This window comes from Perognathus longimembris, chromosome 9 (genome assembly GCF_023159225.1).
Source record: "Perognathus longimembris pacificus isolate PPM17 chromosome 9, ASM2315922v1, whole genome shotgun sequence".
Lineage (NCBI taxonomy): Eukaryota > Metazoa > Chordata > Mammalia > Rodentia > Heteromyidae > Perognathus > Perognathus longimembris.
In genome coordinates, this window is record NC_063169.1 from 9,592,309 (window position 1) to 9,618,466 (window position 26,158).

A 26,158-nucleotide genomic window follows, 5' to 3' on the forward strand; every position below is an offset into this window, starting at 1 on the left:
GCATGATGTTCTCCATGGCTGTAAACCATAGAGCTATATCCAGAGGAAAATCAGACCTGACCTGAAACCTCCAGAGTTGTCAACCAAAACAAGTCTTTCTGATTTTCAAGTTGACTGTTGATATTGGTCGTGCGATTTGCATGCTGAGGACACAGATTCCATCCTGAACCCTAAGAAGCAGCTCCTCACGCTGACAATAATGCTGATATCTAATGTGAGGTTTACTCCAGGACACTGAGCCTCCAACAACCAGTCTAAGGATGTCTGGACTTTGGCGGTGTCTGGGGCCTCCATCCTGTGGCTCTTGCCTCATGAGTCCAAGCATCCATGCATATGATAGGCATGGACAAAACTCACTATTACGCCAGTGGATTGTAGGTCAGAAACATGGTTTTGTTCTAAGCATGAGTCCTGCCTACAGGTCACAGAGGGGCTTAGTTTGTGTGTTGGATTGTTTGGTACTTGTGCTTGAATTTTCACGGCTGATTTGCTCATGATCGGGTTCCTACAATGGGAGCCTCATGTTGAGTCTTGCCTTTTGTAGGCCATTGGAGATTAGAGTTTCCCAGGTTTGTCTGCTTGGGCTCATGAACCCCGAATCCTCAGACCTCAGCCTTCTGAGTTGCCAGGATTATAGGTTGAAGCCCCAGGCATCTGGCTTTGGACAGGGTATTGAAACAATGCACATGCTTAGGAGATAATGGAGACACAGTGCCTAATGATTTTAGGCTGCACAACCCAGGAGAACCCATTCATGCCCTCAAGTCCTTCTGTGCCAACCCAGAGTGCCCACGCAGGTGACTCGAATAGGGGGACAGTAGCTGTTCTTTGACTCCGGTCTCCCCTGCAGCTTCTTTGCCTTTTGGCTGACCCTGTGTCACTTCTCAAACCTGTGTCAGCTGTCAGTTCATGTCTAGGCCCTTTTCCCAGCTGGCCCCTGCCCAGCACTTAAAAATCTCCCAACTTCTCTGAGTTTCTCTCTAGGACTACTTACGAGTTGACGAGCAAAATGGACAATGGGACTGAAGGCAAATGAGGAATCAAAGAGGTATTTTCCGGGCTGGGGATATGGCCTACTGGCAAGAGTGCTTGCCTCCTATACATGAGGCCCTGGGTTCAAATCCCCAGCACAACAGCCAGAAGTGGCGCTGTGGCTCAAGTGGCAGAATGCTAGCCTTGAGCAAAAAGAAGCCAGGGACAGTGCTCAGGCCCTGAGTCCAAGCCACAGGACTGGACAAAAAAAAAAGAGGTATTTTCCCTCTGAAGCAACTATTTGAAGTAAATGATTCTTGAAATCTGAGAGTGCCAGTGAAGGCCTGGAAACAAAATGATCAGATGGGAGCCACGAAGCCCTCAGGAGACATATCCAGAGCTCTGGTCTGACTCCACACAGGGCCTGGCTCACAGGACATCATGATTTCGGCAACGGTGGGCAGAATGAGGACAAGTAGATGAAGTTAGTCTTTTTTTTTTTTTTTTTTTTTTTTTTTTTGGCCAGTCCTGGGCCTTGGACTCAGGGTCTGAGCACTGTCCCTGGCTTCTTCCCGCTCAAGGCTAGCACTCTGCCACTTGAGCCACAGCGCCCCTTCTGGCCGTATTCTGTATATGTGGTGCTGGGGAATCGAACCTAGGACCTCCTGTATCCGAGGCAGGCACTCTTGCCACTAGGCTATATCCCCAGCCCCGATGAAGTTAGTCTTGGCCCTTCTGAAAATGGTAAGCAGGCCACACTGGATAGAGATCCCATTTGGGACTAGCCAGTGTCAAAAGACTGTGAACCTAAGATCTGATGAAAGCAGAAGGAGGGGCAGCAATGTGAGGGATAAAACCTGCCTGTGCCAGGTCTCGCTTACCCCACTCTGGTCAACTGCACACACTTCTGCAGAAGTGACATTTGCCTTGTGGAGATTCTAGAATTTGTATCCCATTCTGTCGTGACTTCAATACATCCCAACAATTCATGGTTCCCAACAATTTGACAAAATGATACCTAGCTGTATGTCCCTTTATGTTTCACTGTGATGCAATGAAATTCGCAAATGTCCGATGGGTTGCAGGAACATGTATATGCTTTATCTACTGGTGTAAGTAAAAACAGTAAAACCCTGCAAAGGCTGAGTGTTGGCTGGGGCACATCTGCACCAAGCTGATGACAACAAATGCTGCAGGAAGCAGATGGATGAAGGTAACATCTGTCTGGTTCCACGAGTACATCTAGTTCTAGTTTTTGAGGCATTGGAGGGGAGAGGCAGTCCAGCAGGCCCTCCTTTCACTCCCCTGCTGCTTCTGCTGTTCCACATCTCTGCTGTCCTTTGAATTGAGCCTGATGCACGTGGATAAAATACACAGTCTATAAAAATAGAATCAGGATTTGGAAGTCAGGCATAGGTAGTGATACTACAGGTGTCTAGGAAGTCAACTGATTGGGGCAGGATGCTAAATAAATGTGCCTGCTTCCACCCACCGCTCAGCCTAAACCCAAGGGCAGTGCCCTAAAGGACACATGTTCAGGTCAGAGTCAGGCCCAGCATCTTGGCCACACTGCTAGTGCCCCCTCCTCCCTCCCGCCTGCACTGGGGCCAGCAGGGCCACCTCACGCTGGGAAACAGGAGTGGGGCTGGCTGTGGGCCTGGCTGACAGGGTGGCCAGGGAGGAGAAAGAGCGCTGTGCTCCTAACATTGCAGTGCAGCACCTGTGATTGACCTGAGACTCAGCCGCTGCTACCTCAGCCCCAGGAACCCCACAGCTGGCCCCTGGGCCTTAGAAACGGTCTTCCTGCACACTGAGCAGCCTCTGCTCTGCACAGCCCGCCACTGTACCCCTCATGACTCCCGGCTGCCTCCCCATGGTCACCGGGCTGCTGAGTTCACACAGCCCAAAGTGATGGCCACCTCTGAAGTCTCTCAGCTCAGCCGCCAGAAACCCAATGTCCCAGGGAAGGGCTGGCACCGCCCCCTCGGTCCTCAATGCCCCTTCCCCTTTGCCTGCACACAGCCTTGGCTCATGGCAGACAAGAGATCCACGCAGCACTGCATTTTGTTTTGTTTTGTTTTGTTTTTGCCCTCTCCCAACCCTGGGTTAGGATGAGGTTCCATCACACAGATTCAGAGCTGGTAACAGCTGTGTACTGTAAATGTGTTACTACCCACAGAGCCCATGTCCCTCAAATATTCTTGGCCCTGCCTCAGACACAGCTGTGCCCACACAAGGCTGTACACTTGGCCACTGCGCTGACCTTAACCTGCTCCCTGCACACCAGGGCCTTCCCCCCACTTCCTCTAGGGCGCTGTGAGCCTCCTCCCCTCAGGACCACGGGCTCTGTGGAGTCAGCTGGTGGAGCTCATGGTTCTCAAATCGGGCACTGAGTTAGTGCCTTGAATGATGCACCTGAAAGGAATAACAACAACTATTTATTAAAATATATTTAAAGGTACATAACACGAAGGTAAAAAAAAAGACAAAAACAGATGTCTTTCAAGGGAGGGAAAGGATTTCTCTAAGTGTTTGAGCCGGCGCTCAGTGGAGCTCTGGGCTTCCTGAGTCCACAACCCAAATTGTGCCCGCAGTGTTAGTGGAAGCACACTGGGGTGCATGTGCTGCAGCTAAGTTGCCCTCTCCACATAAAGGTGGGTCCATATCCGGAAAGATCTGCAGAGCCTGTGGGATCTCTGGTGCGGCGAGGACAGGCACAGGTTGGAGTCCATTTGTCCTAAGTGTCAGGGGCAACGTGGAGCTGAATGGTGTGGCCTTGCTCTTCACACATCCGCCACTGGAGGAAGGGGGTTTTCGGCACAAGCATTGCTCAGAGACAGCTCCTGATGCCACAGCACTGTGTCTTGTGCTCGTTCCTCCCCTTCCTCCTCTGATGGGAAGCAGTCCAGGGTAGAACTGCTGGACAGCTCGCAGTCGGCAAAGCCGAGTCGAGCTTCTTCGTCCTCAGTCTGAAGGGCTGGAGAGCCTGTCCCGGTTGCAGAGGACACAGACAGTTCCCAGTCATCATTGCTGATTCCTGGCTCTTCCTCATTTGAGTCAGGAATGGGAGATCCTGTCCCGGTTGCAGAGGACGAAGACAGCTCGCAGTGACCACTGCTGTGTCCAGGGTGTTCGTCATCGGATTCAGGTATGGGAGAGCCTGTCTCAGTTGCTGACGATGAGGACAGCTCGCAATCATCATTGCTGATTCCTGGGTTTTCGTCATTTGAGTCAGGTATGGGATAGCCTGTCTTGGTTGCAGAGGACGAGGACAGCTCACTGTCACCACTGCTGTGTCCAGGGTGTTCGTCATAGGATTCAGGTAGGGGAGAGCCTGTCTCAGTTGAAGAGGACGAGGACAGCTCGCAGTCAGCACTGCTGTGTTCTGTGTGTTCATCATCGGATTCAGGTATGGGAGAGCCTGTCTCGGTTGCAGAGGAGGAGGACAGCTCACAGTCATCATTGCTGAATCCTGGGTCTTCTTCATGTGACTCCGTTGCAGCAGATCCTGCCTTGGTTGCAGAGGACAAGGACAGCTTCCTGTTTATACAGCTGAGTCCTGGGTCCTCCTGTCTCGATTCAAGTTCAGCAGAGCCTGTCACCGTTGCAGAGGACAAGTCCTCGTCTAGGAGCCGACCCGATTGTTCTGTCTCTTTGATCTTCAGTTTCGTGGGCACTGTGTACCGAGCGCACCCCGCACTTGGCACCTGGGGTTGGCTTGCAGGAGTCACAGCAGTGTCCCCATCCCTGCCATCCTGGTCTGGGCTGCCAGATGCCACCTGCCGGCCTCTCCAGAGGAAGTGCCAGAAGGTTCTTCTGGGTCCAGCTTGGGCGTGGGGTCTGGGGCGTGGGTTGGTCCAGTGTCTGCAGGTGTCCACCAGGCGCTCCCTGCAGGGTCTCCTGGACTCAGAGCCAGTGGAAACTCGCCAACAACAGGAAAACATGGCTCTTTTCTGGCTACCTCAAGGCACCTTTGCGATTTGTGTCTGGAATGTGGCTGCCTGGAGACCTGGGTTCCAAGTTCTCTTTGATCTTCTGTCAAGGATGAGGTCACTTCCTGGGGTCCTCTTCCTAAGCCTCTTCCTCCAGTGGACCCCACACAGTCCCCCTGTGCTTCTGTATATTGTATATATGTACACAAACTTATGTAAAATGAATATATAGAGATATATAGAGATACAGAGTGCTCACAGGTGATCATCTGCAGTAATGTCTCCTTTCATGTGTCAGTCACTGGAAGGCATCTCATCATAATGGGGGTTTGACTGACACAAGAAAAGAGAATTGGGCCCCCGAAACTCCACAGCCTTCTGGTTTCCAGCTCTGTCCTTCTCTCCTTTGTGTTACTTGGAAATGGAGAAGGAAAGCTGAGAAAACGCTTGTGTTCAAGAAGGTAGTTTGGGAAGTGATTTCAGAAAGCAGCAATGAGAGACCAAGGAGAAGGAAAGAGAGGATGACATCAGGGACGTGCATGTAGAGGGAGTGAAGATGCGTTCTAAGAAAATGCCCTTGACCTCCCAGGGAGAGACTGGGAACTCTATGGAGTTTGTCTTGAAATTGACACTCCAAGAGAGAAAGGACAGTATTCCTCCTGTGACTCCCATCCTCTCAGGTGGAAGGCCTTCACCACCCCACACGTCCCCTTGCAGAATCTCTGTGTGGTGGGCCAGGCTCACCCTCACATGAGTTATTTGCAAACCCCAAAGTTGGCAAAGAGAGTCAGTTAGAAGTCAATGTGGCACCAAAAGGTATTTAATATTGAATGCATATAAATAGATATCGCAAGAGGTTTCCATTCAACATGTCAGATTAGAAGTACACCCCTTCATTGCTCTCCCCCCAAATCCCAACCCCGCCTTTCCCCTCAAGTTGCTGTCTCCATTTTCATATACATAAATGCATATCTATATACCTATGTATGCAGATCTATATATATGTATATATATATATCTCCATTGACAGTGGACACTCTATTGAGTGACTGCAGTGTATTTTCTCTCCATTAATCTTTTCCTCTCTCCTTCCTAACAGCACGTGTATCTGCATCCTTGTATTCACTTTGCTATACTACAGGTTACTTCTTCTAAGAAGTTAGAAACCTCCTCTGTATATACCACACTTCAGTCACTGTGTTCATGTTTATGTCCCTATATATGAATTCCTATATGATTTCCAAATCTAGTATAAATTACGTCTTTGAGTAGATTCAGATGACTTGATATTTCTGACCCATTTGCCATTTTATTTTTGTTCTTATTTTGTATTGTTAACTTCCTACTTTCTCTCTCTAGTCAGAGATGGAAGATAGAATTGCCCTCATGTGAAATTCCCTGAGATTTACTTGAAAGCTTATATGTGATCAGGGTTTAATCTTCCTTAAGACTTGTGAAGAATGGATTGGCTCTGTTTCTTGATAAAAAAAAAATTCAACATTGCTTTCATTTACATTCTTGTTTGTTCAAGTTCTCTATTTCCCATTATATACACTTCCTATTATATTTGCTCAAGTAAAGACTGAGAGTGTTTAAGTCTCTTTTATATAGTGATTTTTCCTAGTTAGATGTGCTCTCATTATCTTGCGTAACTTTGCATACCTTTAACTGCTATGTTCAAGTCTCCCAGTCAATGGGATACAGCAACTGTTTATACCAACTTGTATAAATATAATAGACAACCCGGTTGCTTGGGGCTGACACCTGGAATCCTAGCTTACATCTCCACATGAAGCCAGCTCAGGCTGGAACGTCTGAGACACTTCTCTCCAGTGAACCAGCCACAGTGGAAGTGTCCCTCAAGTGGTAGAGGGCTGGCCTTGAGCACAAAAGCTGAATGCACAGCCCTGAGTTCCAGCCCCAATACGTGACAAATGGTCACTTCAAAAGGCTCCAGAGAACTAGGAGATCATCATCTCACCCAGGAATCTGGGCACACCGGCAGAGCTGTGGCTTGCATTCCCGAGTTAGAGTTGGGCAACTCCCTGTTCCAGCCTGGGTGCTTAGGAAATCGGTGTCATTGGAGTGGTGTGTTTGCCTGTGACTACAGTGAATGAACACAAGGTAACAGCCTTATGCCATCTGCTCTGCTCTGGCTGCCTCATCTCACCAGCACCTCCTGGCTAAAAGTTCAGACCATTTCATGAGTTCCTGGGCTCCCTCTACTGGTTGAAGATTAAGGGGAGAATGTCCTTAGAAAACCCATCAAATTCCTCACTGTCTTCAGTGAATAATTAGAAGAACTAGAAAGAAAGAGAAAACATAGATTCAAAAAAATAAAACCAGGATATTCTTCATAATTCAGCTTTCAATAGCCTGAAAATATCTTTATTAGCCTCCACATGGGTGGACCTGAGGAATTATGCTTTCACTAGACCAGTGTCTACTGCAGAAGAGAAGCTATTTGGGTCTAAATTGAAAGGACTCTGCTTGTAAACCATGAACTGAGATTTCTCCAGTTGGGAAGAGAAACAAATAATCCATGGAAGGAGACCGCAAGCCCAAACCTTCAAGTAAAGAAGCAAATGCCATCAGTGAAGCAATGTTCCCTTTCCTTTCTCTCCTGTCCTTGCTATCCTCTTCCTTGCTCCCCCATCTTGTCCGGTCCCATTGTCTTGTCCTGTTCTGTCTTCTCTTCTCCTCTTCTTCCCCTATCCTATCCTATCCTATCCTATCTGCTGTAAATACTGAAACTTTGCAGCACTAGTACTGTACCACACCCCAAACGCTTTGCTTTTATTAACTCTTACTTTGAGATAGTTTCAGGATTATTGTGCCCCAGATCCCTCCATTCTCCACTCTCCTTGCTCCCTATCCAGAGTAGCTAGGAAAGAAAAATGAACTCCTAGGGCCATTCTGGAATCATTTTTCTTCCAGCACAAGACCCAAGGTCATGCTCAGTACATCTTTTGTGAAATCACAGTGATGACAAGTTTGCATTTCTAGGCCTCAGAACCCTGGGTTGTGTTATCTAGTTTATCAGAAAGATTTGAATCCAGAGCAGAGGAATCTAAGATTGAATTATCAGTGACTGGGTGAATTATCTCTGAAGGACTTGAGGGCTAGTTCAGCCTCTCTAGGGTGGGTCTAGTGTGGGGACCAGTGGATTATCTGAGGGAGAATACAAAACACAGAGCGTGGGATCTTCTTCATCTCTACACCCAGCTACTTGGACTTGCTCCGTGCTGAGTAAAGCCGGGGTAGAGGACAACATGGACACGTGCTCTCTCAGCATGGGAGCATGGTGGACCGAGCCTGAAAATTTCAGTGCTCCGTTGGTTTTCTACCTGGAAGAGGAGCAGGAGGAGGAGATTTTCGGTAGGTGACCCCAGTGCCATCTCTTGTCTTCACCCTATCCATCTCTCCCTGTGCTCCCTCTTTGATCCATACTAGGACCCCACCATTGGGGCACCTGACCCCCAGTTCTGTTGGGGGTTTTCCTGTTCTTCCTGTCCTCTTCTGTTACTAGGGCAGGAGGACAGATATCTTCGCTGCATGGAGGAGCACAGCCACACCCTCATTCAGCTGGAGCCCTGGTTCACCGTCACAGGCCACACTCGAGTCACCGTGGTGGGGTCCCCAAGGGCCAGGCAATGGCTGATGGGCATGATATGGCTTTTGGAGCACAAGGACTTTCACTATCGAGCTCGAGGTAAGTGTCTATGACCTAGTTTGCAGTCAAAGCCTTGCTGCTCATGCATGGCATCTTAAAGACTTGGACTGCTCAGGAACCTGAGAATCACATGTTCCCAAGCCCCCTGGAGGGCAGAGGCCCAGGGTTAACCATATTTGGAATCAAGTCATTGAGAGAGAAAGTGGGGAGGGGGCATACAAATGGGGCCCCATGGGTTGGGCTGGAATATCTGCTACCCCTCCCTTTGTTCCCTTCCATCCCCACAGTCTTCTTGACTGGGCTCCTAGACTCTGACCATTCTTCTCCCTGCCCAGGCTACCAGATGCTGCAAAGTGTCCGGAGCCAGCCACTAACCAAAGAAGACTTGGCTACCTGCCTCCGTGTGCAGCTGGACTCCTTGGTGGTGAAAGGCTACCAGGACAAGTGATTCACTTTCCTCAGGCTTCCTCCAGCCAAGTGCTTGCTTGCCTTGGGCTTCCGTGGGCTTCCGTGTAGTTATTTGTACCTGAAGGACCAGCCTGCTCTGGACAGCTCAGTGAAGACATGGCGCAGACAGTGGTAGAGGGTGACATTTTTGGCTGTGTTGTCTCCCCCGGGAAGTCTAGGCACATAGGTGAGAGGCGTCTTCTGAAGTGTGTATTCTGCTGGTGAAGGAGATCCAGCAACACCCGTGGTGCAATCTGCATTGCCTTGAGTTCACTCCCTCTCCCCCTCTTTGTTTCTCACAAGCTTCTCCAGTGCACTCATTTCCCCCACAATCCCTCCCAACCTCTAACAAACACAGTCTCTTTCAAGAGACCTCAGATTTTCACATTTCCAGATTGTTTATACATGTTTCCGTTTGCAGTCGTAAATCATGTTGTGCTCTTGTCTCCGGAATCAGTGTGCTCCCCAAACGGGGAAATCCTGGCAAAAATTTCACTTTACCTGCCATCTCCAAGCCTCCTGTTCAACTAGATTCAGTGACTATCTACCTACCAACTGGAATAAAAATAACTAAGAAGTATGCATGGTGGATGAGGCCTCTAATCCTAGCTTCTTAGGTTGGTGTATGAAGCCAGCCCATGCAGGAATATTTGGGAGACTCTTATCTCTAATGAACCAGCACAAAGCTCGAAAGGGAAGTATGGCTCAGGAGGTAGGGTGCCAGTCTTCAAGGGAAAATAGCGGAGACAAGGACCAGGCTATGAGTTCAAGCACAAGTACTGCCTTCACCCCACCCCACACCCCACCCCACCCCAAATCAAAAAGCTTTAGGCTGTCAGGAAACTGGCAGGTCACCAGTCCACTGATGAATCTGGGGGAAGTGGCACAGCTGTAGCTTGGATCCCCAAGTTTGAGATGGGGGAACCCACTATCCCTGCCTGGGTGCCCTGGGACACACGTGTCCAGGAGTGTGTGTTTGCGTGTGACTGCAGGAATGAACATGAGGGAAAAGCCTTAGGCCACTCGCTCTACCCTGGCTGCCCCTCTCATCAGCACCTCAAGGCTAAAAAGTCAGAATATTTAGGAAGTTCCCAGCTTCCTCTAGTGTTGGGAAGTAAAGTCGAGAGTCTTTCACTCTTTCTGAAAAGGATCGTTGATGGGTTTTGTGTGTGGATGTTACCGGGATATTCAGCTCGGGTCTTCAGCTCTCCCTTGAGCCACAGCTCAGTTCCAGCTTTGTGCAGGTTACATGGAGATAGGAGTCTCACAGGGGTCTCTGCCCAGCCTGGCTGTGAACCTTGATTCTCACCCTTCCCCTTCCGAGTTAGCCAGGCTTAGAGGTGAAGAGGTGAGTACCATGGTCCCTGGTTTTCCCTTCAAGTATTAAACGTGTGTCAGCGGGATCCTCTCTTCTAAACACTTTCTCCCACTTCTCCCTAAACGTCACAGATTACAGAGAAGTTCTTCCTGGAGAGGAACTTAGTCAGCAGGGAAGATTCAAATAATGGAGGAAATCCTCCCAGAGATTTTTGGTCTTTGAGAATTCCTAAATGCCGGGGAAGGGACATGAGGGAATCCCTGCGCTTAGAGCCTAAAGAAAGGAAAGAAGAAAGATCAAGCGTGTGAGACCAGCCTTGGAAATGGACAGGCAGGATATTCTTCCTCTCTCTGTCTCTGTCTGTCTCTCTCTCTCTCTCTCTCTTCCTTGCTCTCCCTTGCTCTCTCTCTCTATCAAAAATGAAATTAGATTTTATGGGTTAAACATGTAATCCTAGCAAATAAAGAGACAGCTCGGAAACCTCTTCATTTGAAGACAGCAATTCAATAAAGTTGACATAAGAAAGACACAGAAGATGTTCTTATGTGTTATGACCTGTTTTGTGAGAAACAAGAAGGCACTGGGACCCATCTCCACTGTGAAGAACAGTGCTGTGGAGTCTTCCAGGTGGAAGCCGAGCTGCTTACCTCCAGCCAGGCTCACACACCCTATGAGAAGGATGGAAGGAAGGCAGGCAGTGGTGGACTTCCTCTTCCTCTTTCTGTGGCCACTTGAACAAGTCCTGTGTGAGGGATGAGTCTAGGGGCGGGCCATGTAGGGGACACAGCAGTGATCTTCCTGCTTGGCTCTGTTCTGATGAGAGCCCACAGCTGGCCACGCCCACATCCTGGACCTCAGCATCCTCTCCTAGTTTCACTGCAGGCACACATGGGGAAAGCAATGTCATTGACTCATCTTCACAGGGCCTTAGCTGTAAGCATAGGGGTACATTCACTCCTTCTCTCTGGAAATCTGTCCTGGGAACAACCCTACCTTTCCTGTCTCCATGCACCTCGAGCCCTTGGGAACAAACACATTTGGAATGGGAATGGGGAAGGACATGAAGTTGGGTACAGTTACATCGCAGCAGCTCAGCTCAGGTCCCACGTCTGTGCTTCCCCAGTCTCAGTGCTGAGACTCCAGTGTGGCCACTCCAGAGAAGTTTCTGAGTCTTGGGCTTTGCTTCTGCAGCAGGGAGAAGGGACTCCATTCCAGGTGCTCAGAAGCCTGTCCAGGTGCCCACGTGGTCCAGTATGAGTTCCTAAAGAATCCCAGAACAGTTCTCTTGGAGGTAGGGCTGCTAGAAAGGATGTTTGGGGAGCATGGGAATGGGTGGGGCTTGGGAGGTCCTCCTACCCATACCCCATTGGCTCTGGGCAATAGCAGAGCCTGTCCTGCTGCTAGGGCCCCAAGATGTGTCCCGTGGTGGCCCGTCCTCCATCTTCCCACCACCATCTCCACTGCCTTTCTCCCCATGCAGGCAAGGATGGAGATCTCGTGCCCCATGGTGAGTGTATGTGCATGTGAATCATTGGGCCCCTGGAGGAGATGCCGAGATCCTGGTGTTTGCGTGGCTTTATCATCAGCAAGACATAGCTGAGATGACCATGAAATTGGCCAGCCACTTCTGCCAGCTCTCCCTGCAAAGTAAGCTGCCCTCCGGGAGGGTGACCCAGGCAAACTCGAGTCCCTAGGGGAGATCTGGGGCTTCCTGGCATTCAGGGCAGTTGTCTGGCCCACCCTGCCAGGCTGGAAAAGGCTTTCAGGAACTCAAGGAATCTACAAAGTCTCCTGGCCCCTGTGTTCTGGGGAGGCTTCCGGCTGGGGTCACTGTACTGGGATGGAGGGGTTCAGGACACAGGAGCAGCCTCCTCCCACAGCTGTCCTAACAGGTGCAGGGGAGGCCTTTGTCAAGGAGGCCAAGGCCCAGCAACTTCCAGATGCTGACTTGGAGGCCAGGAGCCAGCCATCCCTGAACGTGGTGCAGGAGGAGGGGTGCTGAGGGCTCTGGGGGACATCTCCACCCCGGTGAGAGCTAGGTGGGTTCAAATGGAAATTTCCAGAGACTCATTTCTTCTGGAGCAGGCAGCGGTGGGGAGAATGGGGTGCTGGATGTTTTGTAGTACCTCTAGGAATGCAACAAAGCAGGAATGTGAACAGTTCTCACAAACAGCAGGCGGTCCCCAAGGCTTCCTCCAGCACTGAGGGTCCCGGGAGCCTCTCCTGAGGCGGGTGGAGCCCCTTTCCTTGCTGAAGGCAACAGTTACTGGCTGTCCAGATCATCTTGCCTGTGCCAGGACTTCAAGGCCCACTGAGTCAGTCTTTACTGGAAAGCGTTCCAAGCTACCAGGACTCTCCAGAAGGTGACAGGGTGGAAAACCTGTTTACCATCCTCCTTTTGTGTGTGGTCACCCTGGGCTTCCAAAGTCCCCCGGGGATGACAACGACAGAGCCACCCGACTCGACGGTCCATTCTAGTACCGAGTTTGAACTCAGGGTCTGGGTGCTCCCCTCAGCTTGTCCTCTTGAAGCCTGGGACTCTACTACCTGTACAACAACTTCCATTTGAACACAGCTGAGCTTTGGCTGGCTAACTGCAGTGACAAGCCTCCAGGTCTTTTCTGCCCCTGCTGGCTTCCTATTGTGATGCTCAGCTCTCAGCCTCCTGAGCAGCTAGGATCCCCTGCGGGAGCCGCGGGGCATCAGGCTGCTGCCAGACACCTGCCAGAGGAGGGAGCTGTAGGAGAGCAGGGCTGCGCTGCAGTGATCTCAAGCCTCGCCCAGGCCACCTGAGGTCCTACCAGGCTTCAGATGAGGGAAACATAGGCAGGGCAGGCGAGTCTCTCTGGTCACTTCAGCAAGGAAGGAGGGAGTGTCTGGAAGAGACACATTGGGGTCTGCTGGGAGCACTCCTGCTCATTCACGGTCATCTGGAAGCAGCGCCCTTTATGGAAATAACAAGCGTGCCTGCCCGCAACCGTGCTAGTCATTACTGCATTCCTTCACAGTGTACTCAAGCAGTATGTTATGAATTGCCCTTAAGGAAATATAACTACAGGCCATTGGTGTTGTAGATAGGCAATAACTTTGTAGATGATATTTAGGAGCTATGTGGGCAGAAGGCCCAAGTGGAAGGGTAGGAAGAGAAGTAAAGGCACAGATATGGAAGTAAGATGAATGTGTGTCCTACAATGCTTGTCTATCAAGTACGAGGCCCTGAGTACAAACTGCAGTCCTAGCCAAAAGCAAAGCCTATCCTATTCACCCAGTGCTTGAACGAAAGAGGGGAATCCATGAGTGTTTATGAAAATGGACACATATGACCTAATTTTACACATTGTGCAAATAACATGTTTGCCAAACCCCCAGCCTTCTGTGTCTGCACTACAAATCAGGTGAGCTATTCAACACTAATTGTTAAACAGCATTGGCAAATAGTCTATGGAGAGAGAGAGAAAGAGTGGGAGGAAGGAAGGAAGGAAAGAAGGAAGGAAGGAAGGAAGGAAGGAAGGAAGGAAGGAAGGAAGGAAGGAAGGAAGGAAGGAAGGAAGGAAGGACGACTTGTGAACATTTCTTGGGAGTCCTCGTGAGATGGCGTGTGCCAGTGGGCCATGAGAGCGACCCGGCAGTGAACTTCCTGAGTGGCTCTGCTCTGAGGAGCGCCCACAGTTGGCCCATCCCCCGCTCCCTGACCTCAGCATTCTCTCTGTCTGCAGTTCAACTGCAGCCCCAGCAGAAGAGCAAGGTCAGTTCCTCCTCCAGCCAGGGCCTGAGCTGCACCTCTCAGGTGTGCTGTCCTCCCGTCTCGGGCCGCCCACTGGCGGCCCCAACAGCAGGGGCAGCTGAGCCTTGAATCTTGTTGGGAATCCGCCTGGCTTGTGAGCCCAGTTCCAGCACCTTCTCTGATCCTGCCACATTGGTGAGGGGGCGAGTCCTCAGATGCTGCGGGACTCCACTCCCCCACACGTGGAAGGTGCTCTGTCTCCGGAGACACGGCCTGTCCAGCTCCGCATCCCTGACATGGGTGTCATTTGCTTGTTCTTCCTTTGCTATCACGGCTGGAGGTGGCTCTGTCACCTCCATCGTCCGTTGGAGATTCTCAGCAGCTGCACCAGGGCGCGGCTCTCCACCTGCCATGATTGGAAGGTGCGTGGCTCTCGTTTGGCGTGTGCACATGAGCTGCAGATCTCAGCCATCGGGGACTGGGGTTCTCGGGCGGTGGAACACTGTGCACCTGCTCTGTGTTGCCTGCCCTCGGTGAGCGCAGACCACTCAGTTCTTCATTGGAAATATCTTGAGGACTCTGCGTTGGCGCCAGGGTGGAGGGCTGTCGCAGTGTCCCCACACACGGATCTTCCCCTGCTCAGCGTCTGCGCGGTTTGCGTCCATTGTCCTGTCGACGGCCGAGGCCGGGGATGCTGCATGGCCCTTGCTGTCCTCTGTCTGTCCCGCCAGGCTGACGGCGCAGGGAACGGCCAGGTGTCCGGGCTGGGCTGGAGCGTGTGGGCAGCACATGGACGGATGTGGCCCAGTGGACGGCTCAGGGCCCCCTTCTCGTCCCACCCCAGCAAGGTGGAGGGGCGCAGAGCAGGCACACTGGCTCTGCCTGGGGGACCTGCAAGGACAAATCCCCTCTAGGGACCGGAGAGACAGCCGTGCCGGGACTCGGGTCCTCACGGGCTGCTGCAGCCCCCACTGTGCTTCCTGCCATTCTGCTAGCAGTGTGTTCCCAGCACACCTCTGAATCTCTGGCCGTGTAGTTCCAGGACTTCCTGCGTGGAGGAATCGGGGTCACAGCCGTGAGATGGTGAGGGCTGGGTTTCCGGAGATCGGGTCCCCAGGGGTCCAGCTGCGGGAACTGTCAGAGCCAGGGGTGACGTGGGGTGCGTTCCGGCCAGGCCCTGCCCTCGGTGGCCGTCACAGATGTCACTGGCCAGGTGTCAGAACGCGTGGCAGACGGGCGGGGAGGCCCTGGGCGCCCTCGGCCCGCGCTGCCCCTGCTCCTTCGCGCTCCTTCAGGCAATGGGAAGCGACCTTGTGCGGACTGACTGCCGCTCGCCCCGCTGCCCACGTCTCCCTCGAAGCCATCATGTTCCTGCTGCAGGAAGAGCTCCTGAGCACACCATGGCCATGGCCCGGACTGGAGTCCAGCTTCTGGCCAGCGGAGCCTCTGGTCCTGAGTCCAGCCGTTCAGACACGGACGCTGCCTTCGCCACCCAGGGAGCTTTCCTCCAGGATTGCCCTCTGGCTCTGCCATGCCATGTGCTGTCGCCTGGCGCTCGCCCGGCCGCAGCCCTGTGGGGACCTCCTCCTCCAGAGACAATCCCACACGTGGAGAAGCTCCAACCCGCACCTCCCTCCGTGGACTCGCTTGCTCACGGGACTCATTTCTCAGCTTCTGAATTCTAATGCTTCGGATACATGTGGGACTCTGGATGGGTGCTGATCACGAGTCAAAGTCCTGGGGATGGGAGACAAGAAGGAGGGGTGTCCCTCAGGGAATACATACTGCTGGCTAGAAGACAAAGTATTGAGAGGCAAAGCGAATGGTGGCGTGAGGGGAAGGAGGGAGGCTGGTGAGGAGAGTGAGAGCCATGCTGAGCTCAGCGCTGGGGGAGGGGCTGGGGGCGGCCATGCCACACAGGGTGGCCAGGCAAGGCCTAGGGGACTGCAGCTGGACCTGGAGTGAGATGCACCTGTGTCCTGTGCTGGGGGAAAGGAGGAAATCAGGGGCACCAGAAGTTCCCCCAAACATCCTCCCAGTGTGTTGCTGCTTGTGGTGCTGAGGAGGAAACCCAGGGCCTCACCCTTGCTAGGGCAGACGCTCTACCAATGACCAGACCCAGCCATCTCTATAAAGTGCTTTGCTGTCCAGTTGGCCCCCTCCCTGGGAGGAACTTTAGAAGGTGGTTGAATGCCGTGATGTTGAAGACACTGAGTCCAAGGAGCCATGACCGCAGGCCACTGTGGTCCTTTCCTGCACTCCAAAGCAGTGTGCCTCAGTATGTCCCTGCAGGCCCGCTAGCTGAAAAAAACCCTCTTGCTCATAAGAAAACCCAGATTGAACTACCTCCTAGTCATAAGTATGTGATTGAGGTGAGCTGCCCGTCCAGAGGAGGGCTCTAATGGGTAGAAAAGAGAGCCTGGGGGGTGAGAAGCTGGACAGGGTCTGGGGCTTGGCCCTGTGTGGGTTCTGGCCGGGTGTAACAAGGGTCAGGTCCTCAGCAGGCAGACAGGACCCTGTTGGAAATCAGAAACCTGAAGAGAGACTGTCTCTGGACTCAGGGTGAGCCTTCGCAGGACTCACGGTGGCTTCCAAACTTCATCCTATCTCAATCTCATGAGCAGTTAGCATAACAGCTAGGAGACACTGACTCCAGCTGGTCCTTGTCTCTGTTTTTTAATCTTATGCCCGCCCTGAGATTTGAACTCAAGGCCTGGGCAACACCCCTGAGCTTATCTTCCCAAGCTTAGAAGTCTTAACCCATTATCCACAGTGCCACTTCTGGTTTCTTTTTCATATGGTTGAGATGAGGATCTTGAAGGCTTCCCCGCCTGGGCTGCTCAGGGCTCCTGATCCTCAGATCTCAGCCTCCCCCATGGCTTGGATTACAAGCATGAGCCAGCAGTGCAGGCTTTTCTTCCCTCTCCCCCATCAACAGGTGTGTGTGTGTGTTTAAAGCAGGATTAGAACCCAAAGCCAAGCTAAAGAGCAGGCGATGAGGGAGTTTCCATGTCCCCTCTCCTGCTCACACGGAGACCCCCATTCTGTGTCCCCCACCAGCCTGGCAGCCCGTTTGGACATTTCCTGCGGTTCCTCTGTGTCTCCCTGGCTGAGGAGCTCGTGGGGCTCATCGTCTTCCTCTCCCAGTGCCTTTTGGCTGCTGCTTGTTAGGAAAACGGCGGAAAAAGAACAGGCCGGACTCAGTCTCAACAGGCAAGGACTGTTTATTGAGGGGCAGCGAGGGGCAACAAGCTTCCCCTGGGGTTGGAGCTCCTGATGCCACAGCACTGTGTCTTGTGCTCGTTCCTCCCCTTCCTCCTCTGATGGAAGGAGTCCAGGGTGGATCCGCTGGACAGCTCGCAGTCGGCAAAGCCGAGTTGAGCTTCTTCATCTTCAGACTGAGGTGCTGGAGAACCTGTTCCGGTTGCATAGGACAAGGACAGCTCCAAGTCAGAAAAGCTGAGTCTTGGTTCTTCATCTTCTGAATCAGGTACAGGAGATCCTATTCCAGTTGCAGAGGACGAAGAAAACTCGCAGTCAGCATTGCTGAGTCCAGGGTCTTCATCTTCTGATTCAGGTCCAGGAGAGCCTGTGTTGGATGCAGAGGACGAGGACAGCTCCCTGTCTGCAAATCCGAGTCTTGCCTGGTCATCTCCTGATTCAGGTACGGAAGAGCCTGTCCCGGTGGCAGAGGACAAGTAATCCTCGAGGAGCCGACCTGATTGGTCTGGCTCTTTCATCTTCAGTGCTGCAGTTGGCACCTGGGGTTGGCTTGCAGGAGTCACCGCAGTGTCCCCATCCCTGCTGTCCTGGTCTGGGCTGCCAGGTGCCACCTGCCAGCTTCTCCAGAGGAAGTGCCAGAAGGTTCTTCTGGGTACAGCTTGGGCGTGGGTGGTGGGTGGGGGGTGCTCCAGTGTCTGCAGGTGTCCACCAGGCGCTCCCTGCAGGGTGTCCTGGAGTCAGAGCCAGGGAACACCGGCCAGCAGCAGAACGCACGGCGCTTCCCTGCCTATCTCGGGCGAGTTCTCCAGTTGTGGCTGGGACTGCAATGGGGCTGTGTGGAGACCTGGTTCTCAAGTTCCCTTTGGTCTTCTGTCAAAGCTGAGGTCCCTTCCTGGGGACCTCTTCCTAAGCCTCCTCCTCCAGTGGACCCCACATTGTCCTCATGGGCTTCTGAATGCTCCTCCTAGGACTTTCACTATTTGCAGATCATAGTTTTCTCAATGCACCCCAGCATCCCCGAGAAGGTCTGGGTGCACCAATTCCTCAGTTTCCCGAAGTCCAGGCTGAATTCAGACTATTTAATGTCTAGGCTTTGTATGTTGTCGGGTGTGCATGAGTTGCCAAGGCTTAGTTTTGTTATTAATGCAAAAAATTACAGGGAAAATGATGCTAGAACATGATGTGTTTTCCCCCGGTCCGGGGCTTGATCCCTGGGTCTGGGCTGTCCCTGAGCTCTTCAGCTCAAGGCTCGCACTCTACCCCTTGAGCTGCAGCGCCACTTCCGGTTTTCTGGTGGTTATTTGAAGAGAAGAGTCTCATAGACTTTCCTGCCTGGGCTGACTTTGAACTGCGATCCTCATATCTCAGCCCATGAGTACCTAAGATTCCAGGTGTGAGCCACTCGTGCCTGGCAGGAAGTGATTTACCAGCCTCCACACACACAAAATCCCTCCTCTTGCAGACACACATTGGGAAATGGAAACACATGTAGAGACAAACGTATGTCCACATGCAGATACATACCAGTGCGAATGTTCAAAATGGTTTGTACCCTCTGGTTTTGATTTCCCCTAAGTTCATCTTTTGGGATCTCATCTCCATGATGAATCCTTTGGAAACAAGGCTTTGTGAGTGGTCCAGTTCATGTGGTGGCATCTGCATTAAAGTTAGTGTTTTCATCTAGGCTTTCATCACCAATGGTCAAGAAGTGGGAGGTGGGCCAGGTGCTGGTGGCTGCCACCTGTCATCCTTGGTCCTCAGGGGGCTGAGATATGAAGACTGCTCTGCTAAGCCTGCCTGGGCATGAAAGAACCAGAACCTCTTATCTTCACAAAAAGAAAGAAAAACATGCTGGAAGTGGAGCTGTCTCTCAACTGGTAGAGCACCAGCCTGGAGAAAGAAAAGTCAGACATCATGCTTCAGACCTGACTTCACTCCCCAGGGCCAAAACACACACACACACACACACACACACACACACACGCACCCACACACACGCACCCACACAGCAGCAGCAGCAATCGTGGATATTCCAGGTTCCTTATTGTCTAGGAAATAGCACTTTTGTGCCTACCAAAATCACTAATGATTTCCTAGGTATTTTAAGAATTATTAAGTGATGGTTCATTTTTAAAGGCCCTTTGGGAAATGTAGCCTGTGTCTCTCTGACTCTGGCTTAGTTAGCTTCATGTAATGTTCTCTAAGTCTTTCCTTTCCCCTTGCCAGTGGCCGCCCACCCTGTCCACCTGCACAAGCCACCGTGTGGGATGGGCTTGAGGGAGTAGAAAGGACCCTTGAGTTGATGTACTAGAAGATATTTTTAATCTTTTATTGTTATTATAAAGGTGGTATACAGTTGTAGCATTATGTGAAGAATACATTTCCTTTTGCACCATGTTACCTGTCCATTCAGTCCAGGTTTTCCCTCGCACTACCACCCATGAGTTGTGTGGTTCATTTTCACGATGGTGTCTAGCGAATAGCACTCTGCATTTGTTCACCCTTTGTCCTCCATTTCTGTGCTCCCTTACTCTCCCAAGAGATAAACAAGACCAAAAGAAAAAAGTAAAGAAAAAGCCTCTCATGTACATTCCCTGGAGTTCATTCGGTAAATATATATTATTTTATATGATCAGAAGGACACAGACATTGCACCATTGTGCTCCTCTCCTGAGTATCCTTCTTTGTTCTCAATCTGATGTACTCAGAACAATCTTTAAGCACTGCAACCCCCTTGCATCACCTGAGCATGCAGACTGAACAAGAACCCTCAGTGACTCAGAGCACTGGTGTCGTCCGTCTCTAAACCAGCTACTCGGGGGCTGAGAGTGGAAGTTTGACACTGGTGAGACAAATCTGAGAGACGCTTAGCTCCATTTACCCTGCAGAGAATGCATGAAGGTGTGGTAAAGCACTGGCCTAAGGGGTAAAGCACTAGCCTTGAGTTAATCAGCTGATCAAGAGCCTGACACCCTCAGAGCAAGCCCTAGTATCAGAAAAAGAAATAAATGAAAATCCAAGGGGACACTACAAACAAAAGGACCAAACACTTGGAGGAGTTGGGACTCCTGTGTATTAAAAAATCTGAAATTCCGCATCAAAGGCCACTGTGCCAACATGGAGCTTGGTCACCATTTAACGTCGTAGCACGGATTTTGGACTCCTGAAGGGAGAGCCACAAGATGGAGGCCTTAGGGAAGAAGTGCAGAGGTGTTGCTGCCTGATAGATGCACATCAGCCTCTGCCCTGGCTGAATCAGCCTTCTCTGCCCAATTTCCTAAGAACCTTCTAAAATGAACTATCGTGTACTATTTCTTAAAATATACACAGGAAATCACTAGTGATTTTGACAGACCAAAAAGTGCTATTACCTAGACCATGGTGAACCTAGAGAATCCCCAACTCGGACCTGCTTGTGAGCGTGTGTTTGTGCATGTGTGCATATGTGTGTTCGTGTGTGCATGTGCATATGTGGGTGCGTGCGCCCGTGTGTGTTTGTGTGTCTGTGCACGCACGCGTGCGGGCCCTGGGGAGTGAACTGGGGTCTGAGGCGTGATGTCTGACCTTGTCTTGTCCAGGCTGCTGCTCTACCATTCGAGACACAGCGGCACTGCGGCGTGTGAACTGCGTTTAGTGAGATACAGAAGAGGAAGTGAGGAGAATCACCTGGCGGAAGTGTGGGGGCGCCTGGGGTGGGAGGGGCCGCTCACCCCGAAGCCGGCTGGGCACCGTGGAGGACGCGGAGGCAGGGCCGGGCGGACTCGCTGCGGCCTGCGGCCCATTGCTCACCTCCTCGCGGGCTGCGCGGCGGCCCTGGGCGGGGCGGGGCCCGCACGCGGCCTGCACCGCACCTTCCCCTTGATCCGAGGTCAGCGCACACTGGGCCCCTGCCCCTCGGCCAGGACCTCGGGGTCCTCCCGCTCCTTCACCTGCGCCAAGACGGGGACCCGGTCAGGGAGGCGCCTGCGTGGGGGCTTCCGTCCTCCGGAGAGTCTGTTCCCACCGACAGCGCCCGGCCCCTCCCCCAGGCACGCGCAGCCTCCACGCCCTGCACAGTGGGGCCCGCGGGAGGGCGCGCGGGGGAGGCGCCGGCAGGGGCCCCGGGTGCCGCCCCGCGCCGCGGGCACCGACCTGCTTCCCCGCCTGGCCGCCGCGGTCCTCGCGCTCCACGGGGACGACCTGGCGCCGGCGCCGCGGCCGCGCGCACCGCACGCAGGAGCAGAGCCCCCGCAGCCACGCGAGGCAGCTCCGCAGCCGGCTCCGCAGCCGCCCGCTCCAAGCCGCGGGGGCCGAGGCCGGGGGCGCGGCGGGGCCCGCGTGACGCCCGCCGTCCTCCGCGTCCCGCAGGGCGCCGGGGGCGGGGGCCGGGCGGGGCGGGGACGCCCTGGGCAGCAGGCGGATGGACGGGGCCAAGTAGAGGGTGCGCGCGCTGCCCCGCGCGTCCTTCCCCGGGAAGGGGGGCGGCTGCAGGGCAGGCGCGCTGGCTCCGGCGGAGGGGACGCGCGAGGACCAGGGCCCGCCGGGCGCCACGGAGGGGCGCGGGCTCCTCGCGAGGCCTCCCCGCTCCCCGCGCTCGGACTTGCGCTGCTCCAGCATGAGGTAGGCGCCCATGAGCCCGTTGTAGCTCTTGGCGCTCAGGGCCTCGCGCACCTGCTGGGGGTCGTAGCCCAGGGCGGCCATGGCTTCCAGGATGGAGCTGTCGGGGCGCGGGGGGAGGCCGGGCGGCGCCGGCGGCTCCCGCGGCCCCTGCTGCAGCCAGGGGTGCTCCAGCACGCGCCCCAGCGAGGGCCTGCGCGCGGGGTCGGCGGCCACCATGGCGCCCAGCAGGTCCCGGAAGTCGCTGGAGACGTGCGCGGGGAAGCCGAGCTCGCCCCCCAGCATGGCCGTCTCCACCTGCGCCGGCGTGTCGCCCCGGAACGGGCAGCGCCCCACCACCGCGGCGTAGAGCAGCACGCCCAGGCTCCACACGTCCGCCTTGGGGCCGTCGTAGCCGCCGGGCCGCAGCAGCTCCGGGGCGCAGAAGGGCAGGGTGCCCCCCGCCGCCAGCAGTTTCTGGCCCGCCCGCACCCGGGCGCCCAAGCCAAAATCACAGAGCTTGGCGTTGCCGTCGGCGTCCAGGAGGACGTTCTGCGGCTTCAGGTCGCCGTGCACGATGCCCAGCTCGTGGCAGTGGCTCACGGCGCGCACCACCTGGCGGAAGACGCCGCGGGCCTCGTCCTCCCACAGGCAGCCGACGGTCTGCATCAAATCCAGGAGGTCGCCGCCCTCCGCGTGCTCCAGGACCAGGCACACGGCGTCCGCGGTGTCCACCACCTCGTACAGCTTGATCACGTTGGGGTGCTGCACGCAGCTCAGGAGGTCGATCTCGGTGTGGATGAGCTGGCTGTTCGTGGCCTTGGGGATGATCTTGACGGCCACCAGGGTGTGGGTGACAAGGTGCTGGGCGAGCTTCACCTCCGAGAAGCCACCCTCGCCGATGTCCCCGAGGACTCTGTACTGCTGCGCCCTGAGCAGCTCCTTCTCCGAGGCGCCGCAGGCCCGGGCGCCCAGCCCAGCGCGCTCCTCCTCGCTGGCGCTGGCGGGAGGCATTGGGGAGCAGTGCTGGCCAGGAGCCCCAAGAGGGGAAGGGAGGAGAGGGAAAGGCACCAGCTCACCTGGAAAAGCTGTGAAAACAAACAGGACAACCAGCAAAACAGCAAAGGATGGAAGACACGAACCCACAAAGGGCAAAACTGGGAGAGCAAACCACCAGCACCACAGCACGTGCAAAGCAGCTAGCTGCGCCCGCCCGTCCTGCAGGCCACCGCCCAACAGCCTCCTGCTGTGTGGACGCAATGCTGCCCGGGCCTCTTCCTTCTGTCCACTGCCCCATTCCATCATAGGGGCCCTTGTGAGGTCACAGCAGGGCGAGGCAGGCCAGCCTGGGGGGACCCCACAGTGTCCCCTCACTTCCTGGCCCCAAAGACCCATTAGGAATGGAAAAGCCCACTCAAGCTTTGTTTACATCGCTTATTGAGATTCATCTTCAGTCTGTTAACTTAAAATAGGATGCTGGCACCAGTGGCCCATTCCTGTTAGTCCTTCTTCCTCTGGGAGCTGACATTGGGAGGATGGCAGTTCAATGTCAGCCGAGGCAGAATGGGGGAGACACCCTATGAACCAAAGGACTCCATGTGACCCATCCATGTGATGGGAGTCAGGTCCAGCTGCACGGCTGGAACCAAAGCCCACTTCTGAAATGTAGCTAGCGCATAAACAGCTGGAGGTGTGTCAGTTGCACACCTGCCTAGTAAGTACCTGGCACCAGGCCCAAACCAAGTACCATCCCCGCCCCCAAATTGCTAGCCTCGTGGAATCACTTTTGTCTACTTTTGAACATAGCATGATTGCCTTGAGCAAAAAGAAGCCAGGGACAGTGCTCAAGCCCTGAGTTCAAGCCCCAGGTCTGGTAAAAAAAAAAAAAAACACACAGGAAGGCCAGAAAGAAGGAAGTGAACACATTCAGCACTGAATCAAAATGAGTAAAAAGCCAACCAACCACAAATTCTGTCAAATTCTGCAGTACCCATTCACTTTGAATTCTCTTTGAAAAATGAGGGTGTAAGCACATATTCAGTAGGGGTCCCTTGTGCTACCTCCCATCCTCTGCAGACTTGTCAGGCTTGCCCTGTGCTCCCCTTCTCTCTGAGCCAGGCTTCCTCCCTTATGGACGTGAAGTAGCATTGGAGAAGTCGAGTCCTCACTGTTGAATTGTTGCTTTTTAATAGTTTAGTGTTTATTCGATATTCTATGCTATTACAGATGTAATTGGACACCAGGATATAACTTCTCTCAATTTAAATCAGGCTGTAAGCCACATAATCTGAAAAAGCATGTATTTCCGTCATCAGCAGGAATGCACTTGGGTTGGTCTAGGTTAGAAAACTTGGGAAAAAGCGAAAGTTGCCCTGACCTCTGGTGAATTTATTCAAAGTGACGAGGAATTATAGAACTTGCGGAGCCTTGCAGTTATCTATGGTGGTATCTGTATTGAAAAGTGGAGATGCCTTCCAAGTGCAGCTCTGAGTCCTGAGGAGCTGACTCCGTTAATCATGACTGTGAGAACAAGTCGAATAACACGCAGTTGCCCCAGTGATGGCTTCTCAAGGTGTTCCTGTGTTGCTCCCTCTGGCCCACAAGGACTGAGGCCGTTAGTGAAGAACATTCAAGGTTCAGATGATCAAGATGCTTCATGGTTATTCTGAGTCTAAGCAGTTAAATGTATCATTGCTATTGTTATTGATATTGATATTATGGCACTTGGTGGGTTTTTTGGCAGTTTGTGGCTTGAACTCAGGGCTTCCCACTTGCTTGGCTTCCTTGCACGCCTCCTGCTCTACTAGTTGAACCAAGCCTCCATCCATGCTGTGTAATGATTCATTGGAAATGGTGTCACTGAGCTTTACTGTCTGAGTTGCTTTCAACCATGGTCCTTCAGCTCTCAGCCTCTAGAGTAGACGGGTTTAAAGGGTGTGTCCGCATGTGGCTTCAAAGGACTCTTCAGTCCTGTGGGGCTTATGTTCCACCTGTGGCCTAAGGGCATTTCCAAAATACTTTTTCCACAAACAACAACAATACTCACTCCCCAGGCAAATATATACAAAAACTAGAGAGAAAGAAAGCATTCTGAAACTCAAAATTCTCTCCAACTGTCAAACGTTCAAGATCTGAAAATGACTGTTGTCAGTCCCTGCATGGTTAGAACTTGGGTTGGAGAATCAGACTTTTTATACAAACACAAATTTCTAAGTTAGAGGGAAAGCTGGGCAGGGCTCAATTAAGACACCATGAACAGAGTTTTCTTAAGTATGGTCCTGAGACAAACCATGCTTGCAAGGAGATCCAAACCAGAATCTTCAGATTAAGCGAATGACAGCACATGGTATCTTACTCCCTGGAGCGCAGCATGGGTGAAGTGCCTGACTTTGAAGTCAGGCCCCACTTTACCACGTGGGCCCCACTTTACCATGCGAACCCCGCTTTACCACGTGAACCTGAGATAATCAGGCCCTGTGAGCAAACCCAGCACAAGCCTATTAGGGCCCAGCTGGTTGAGAACTCTAAGGACTGGGAATGCTTAACTCTACCCGCCCCTAGAATACCTCGAGCCCTGAGCCAATCAGATTTGTACCTGTAACCTTGCCTGCTTAAACACCTGATTGCTGTAACTTGGTCTTTGGCCTTTACAAGCTCTGTATAATCGCAGCTCGAGGCTGCCTCCTAACCTCCGCTGTGTCAGTGGGTAGGACAAGGCCCGCCGCAGCCCCGCTTGAATGAAGCCTTGCTTGCTATTGCATGTTGGAATGTCTGAGTCTCCGTCGTCTTCTTGGTGGTGGTCTTGGAACTTGGCACAACAGGGGGCCTGGTGGACCTATCGCGAGAACGTCGACACTCCCTTGGTGTTTTACCTGACTGAAGAGCAGCAAACACGCGTGTTCGGTACCCGGCCCTGCACCCTGTCCTGCCCTCCTTCTGCGCTCCCATCTGCCCTGGGCCCCTGGGTGCCTGGCCGGGCCCGCGCCCTCGGGGCCCCGTGCGCCCTGGCAGCTGCGGTTCTCAGGGCTTCCTGTCTTGTGTCCCCAGGCCTAGGGGACGCGTTCCTGCGCCGCACAGAGGAGCACAGCCACACCCTCCTCCAGCTGGAGCCCTGCTTCACAGCCGCGGGCCACATGTGAGTCACGGTGGTGGGGCCCCCCAGGGCCAGGCAGTGGCTCCTCAACATGGCGTGGTATGGGGGGCACCAGGACGCCCCCTTGCAAGCCGAAGGTAGGTGTCTGTGACGGGGGGAGGCTTGCGCGCAGGACTGGGGCTCCTGCAAGGCTGCTTCCACT

General features: G+C 53.4%; 2 protein-coding genes across 2 annotated transcripts; one reads left to right on the forward strand and one right to left on the reverse strand.

Annotated features, from left to right (window-relative positions):
- The first annotated feature begins 8,176 nt into the window (after positions 1–8,176).
- Positions 8,177–9,025, forward strand: LOC125357536 (KH homology domain-containing protein 1-like). Its single transcript, XM_048354514.1, has 3 exons — positions 8,177–8,282; positions 8,434–8,616; positions 8,913–9,025. The coding sequence occupies exons 1-3, from the start codon at positions 8,177–8,179 to the stop codon at positions 9,023–9,025; spliced, it is 402 nt and encodes a 133-aa protein (XP_048210471.1).
- A 12,214-nt stretch (positions 9,026–21,239) lies between these two features.
- LOC125357537 (sperm motility kinase-like) lies at positions 21,240–22,877 on the reverse strand. Its single transcript, XM_048354515.1, has one exon. The coding sequence runs from the start codon at positions 22,875–22,877 to the stop codon at positions 21,240–21,242; it is 1,638 nt and encodes a 545-aa protein (XP_048210472.1).
- Positions 22,878–26,158: the final 3,281 nt, after the last annotated feature.

Bases quoted from the DNA above. Each gene is read 5' to 3' on its own strand.
- LOC125357536 (XM_048354514.1), top strand. From the start codon at position 8,177: ATGGACACGTGCTCTCTCAGCATGGGAGCATGGTGGACCGAGCCTGAA. The intron at 8,283-8,433 runs GTAGGTGACCCC...TTCTGTTACTAG, and splicing joins GCAGGAGGAGGAGATTTTCG to GGCAGGAGGACAGATATCTT. The intron at 8,617-8,912 runs GTAAGTGTCTAT...CTCCCTGCCCAG, and splicing joins CTTTCACTATCGAGCTCGAG to GCTACCAGATGCTGCAAAGT.
- LOC125357537 (XM_048354515.1), bottom strand. From the start codon at position 22,877: ATGCCTCCCGCCAGCGCCAGCGAGGAGGAGCGCGCTGGGCTGGGCGCC.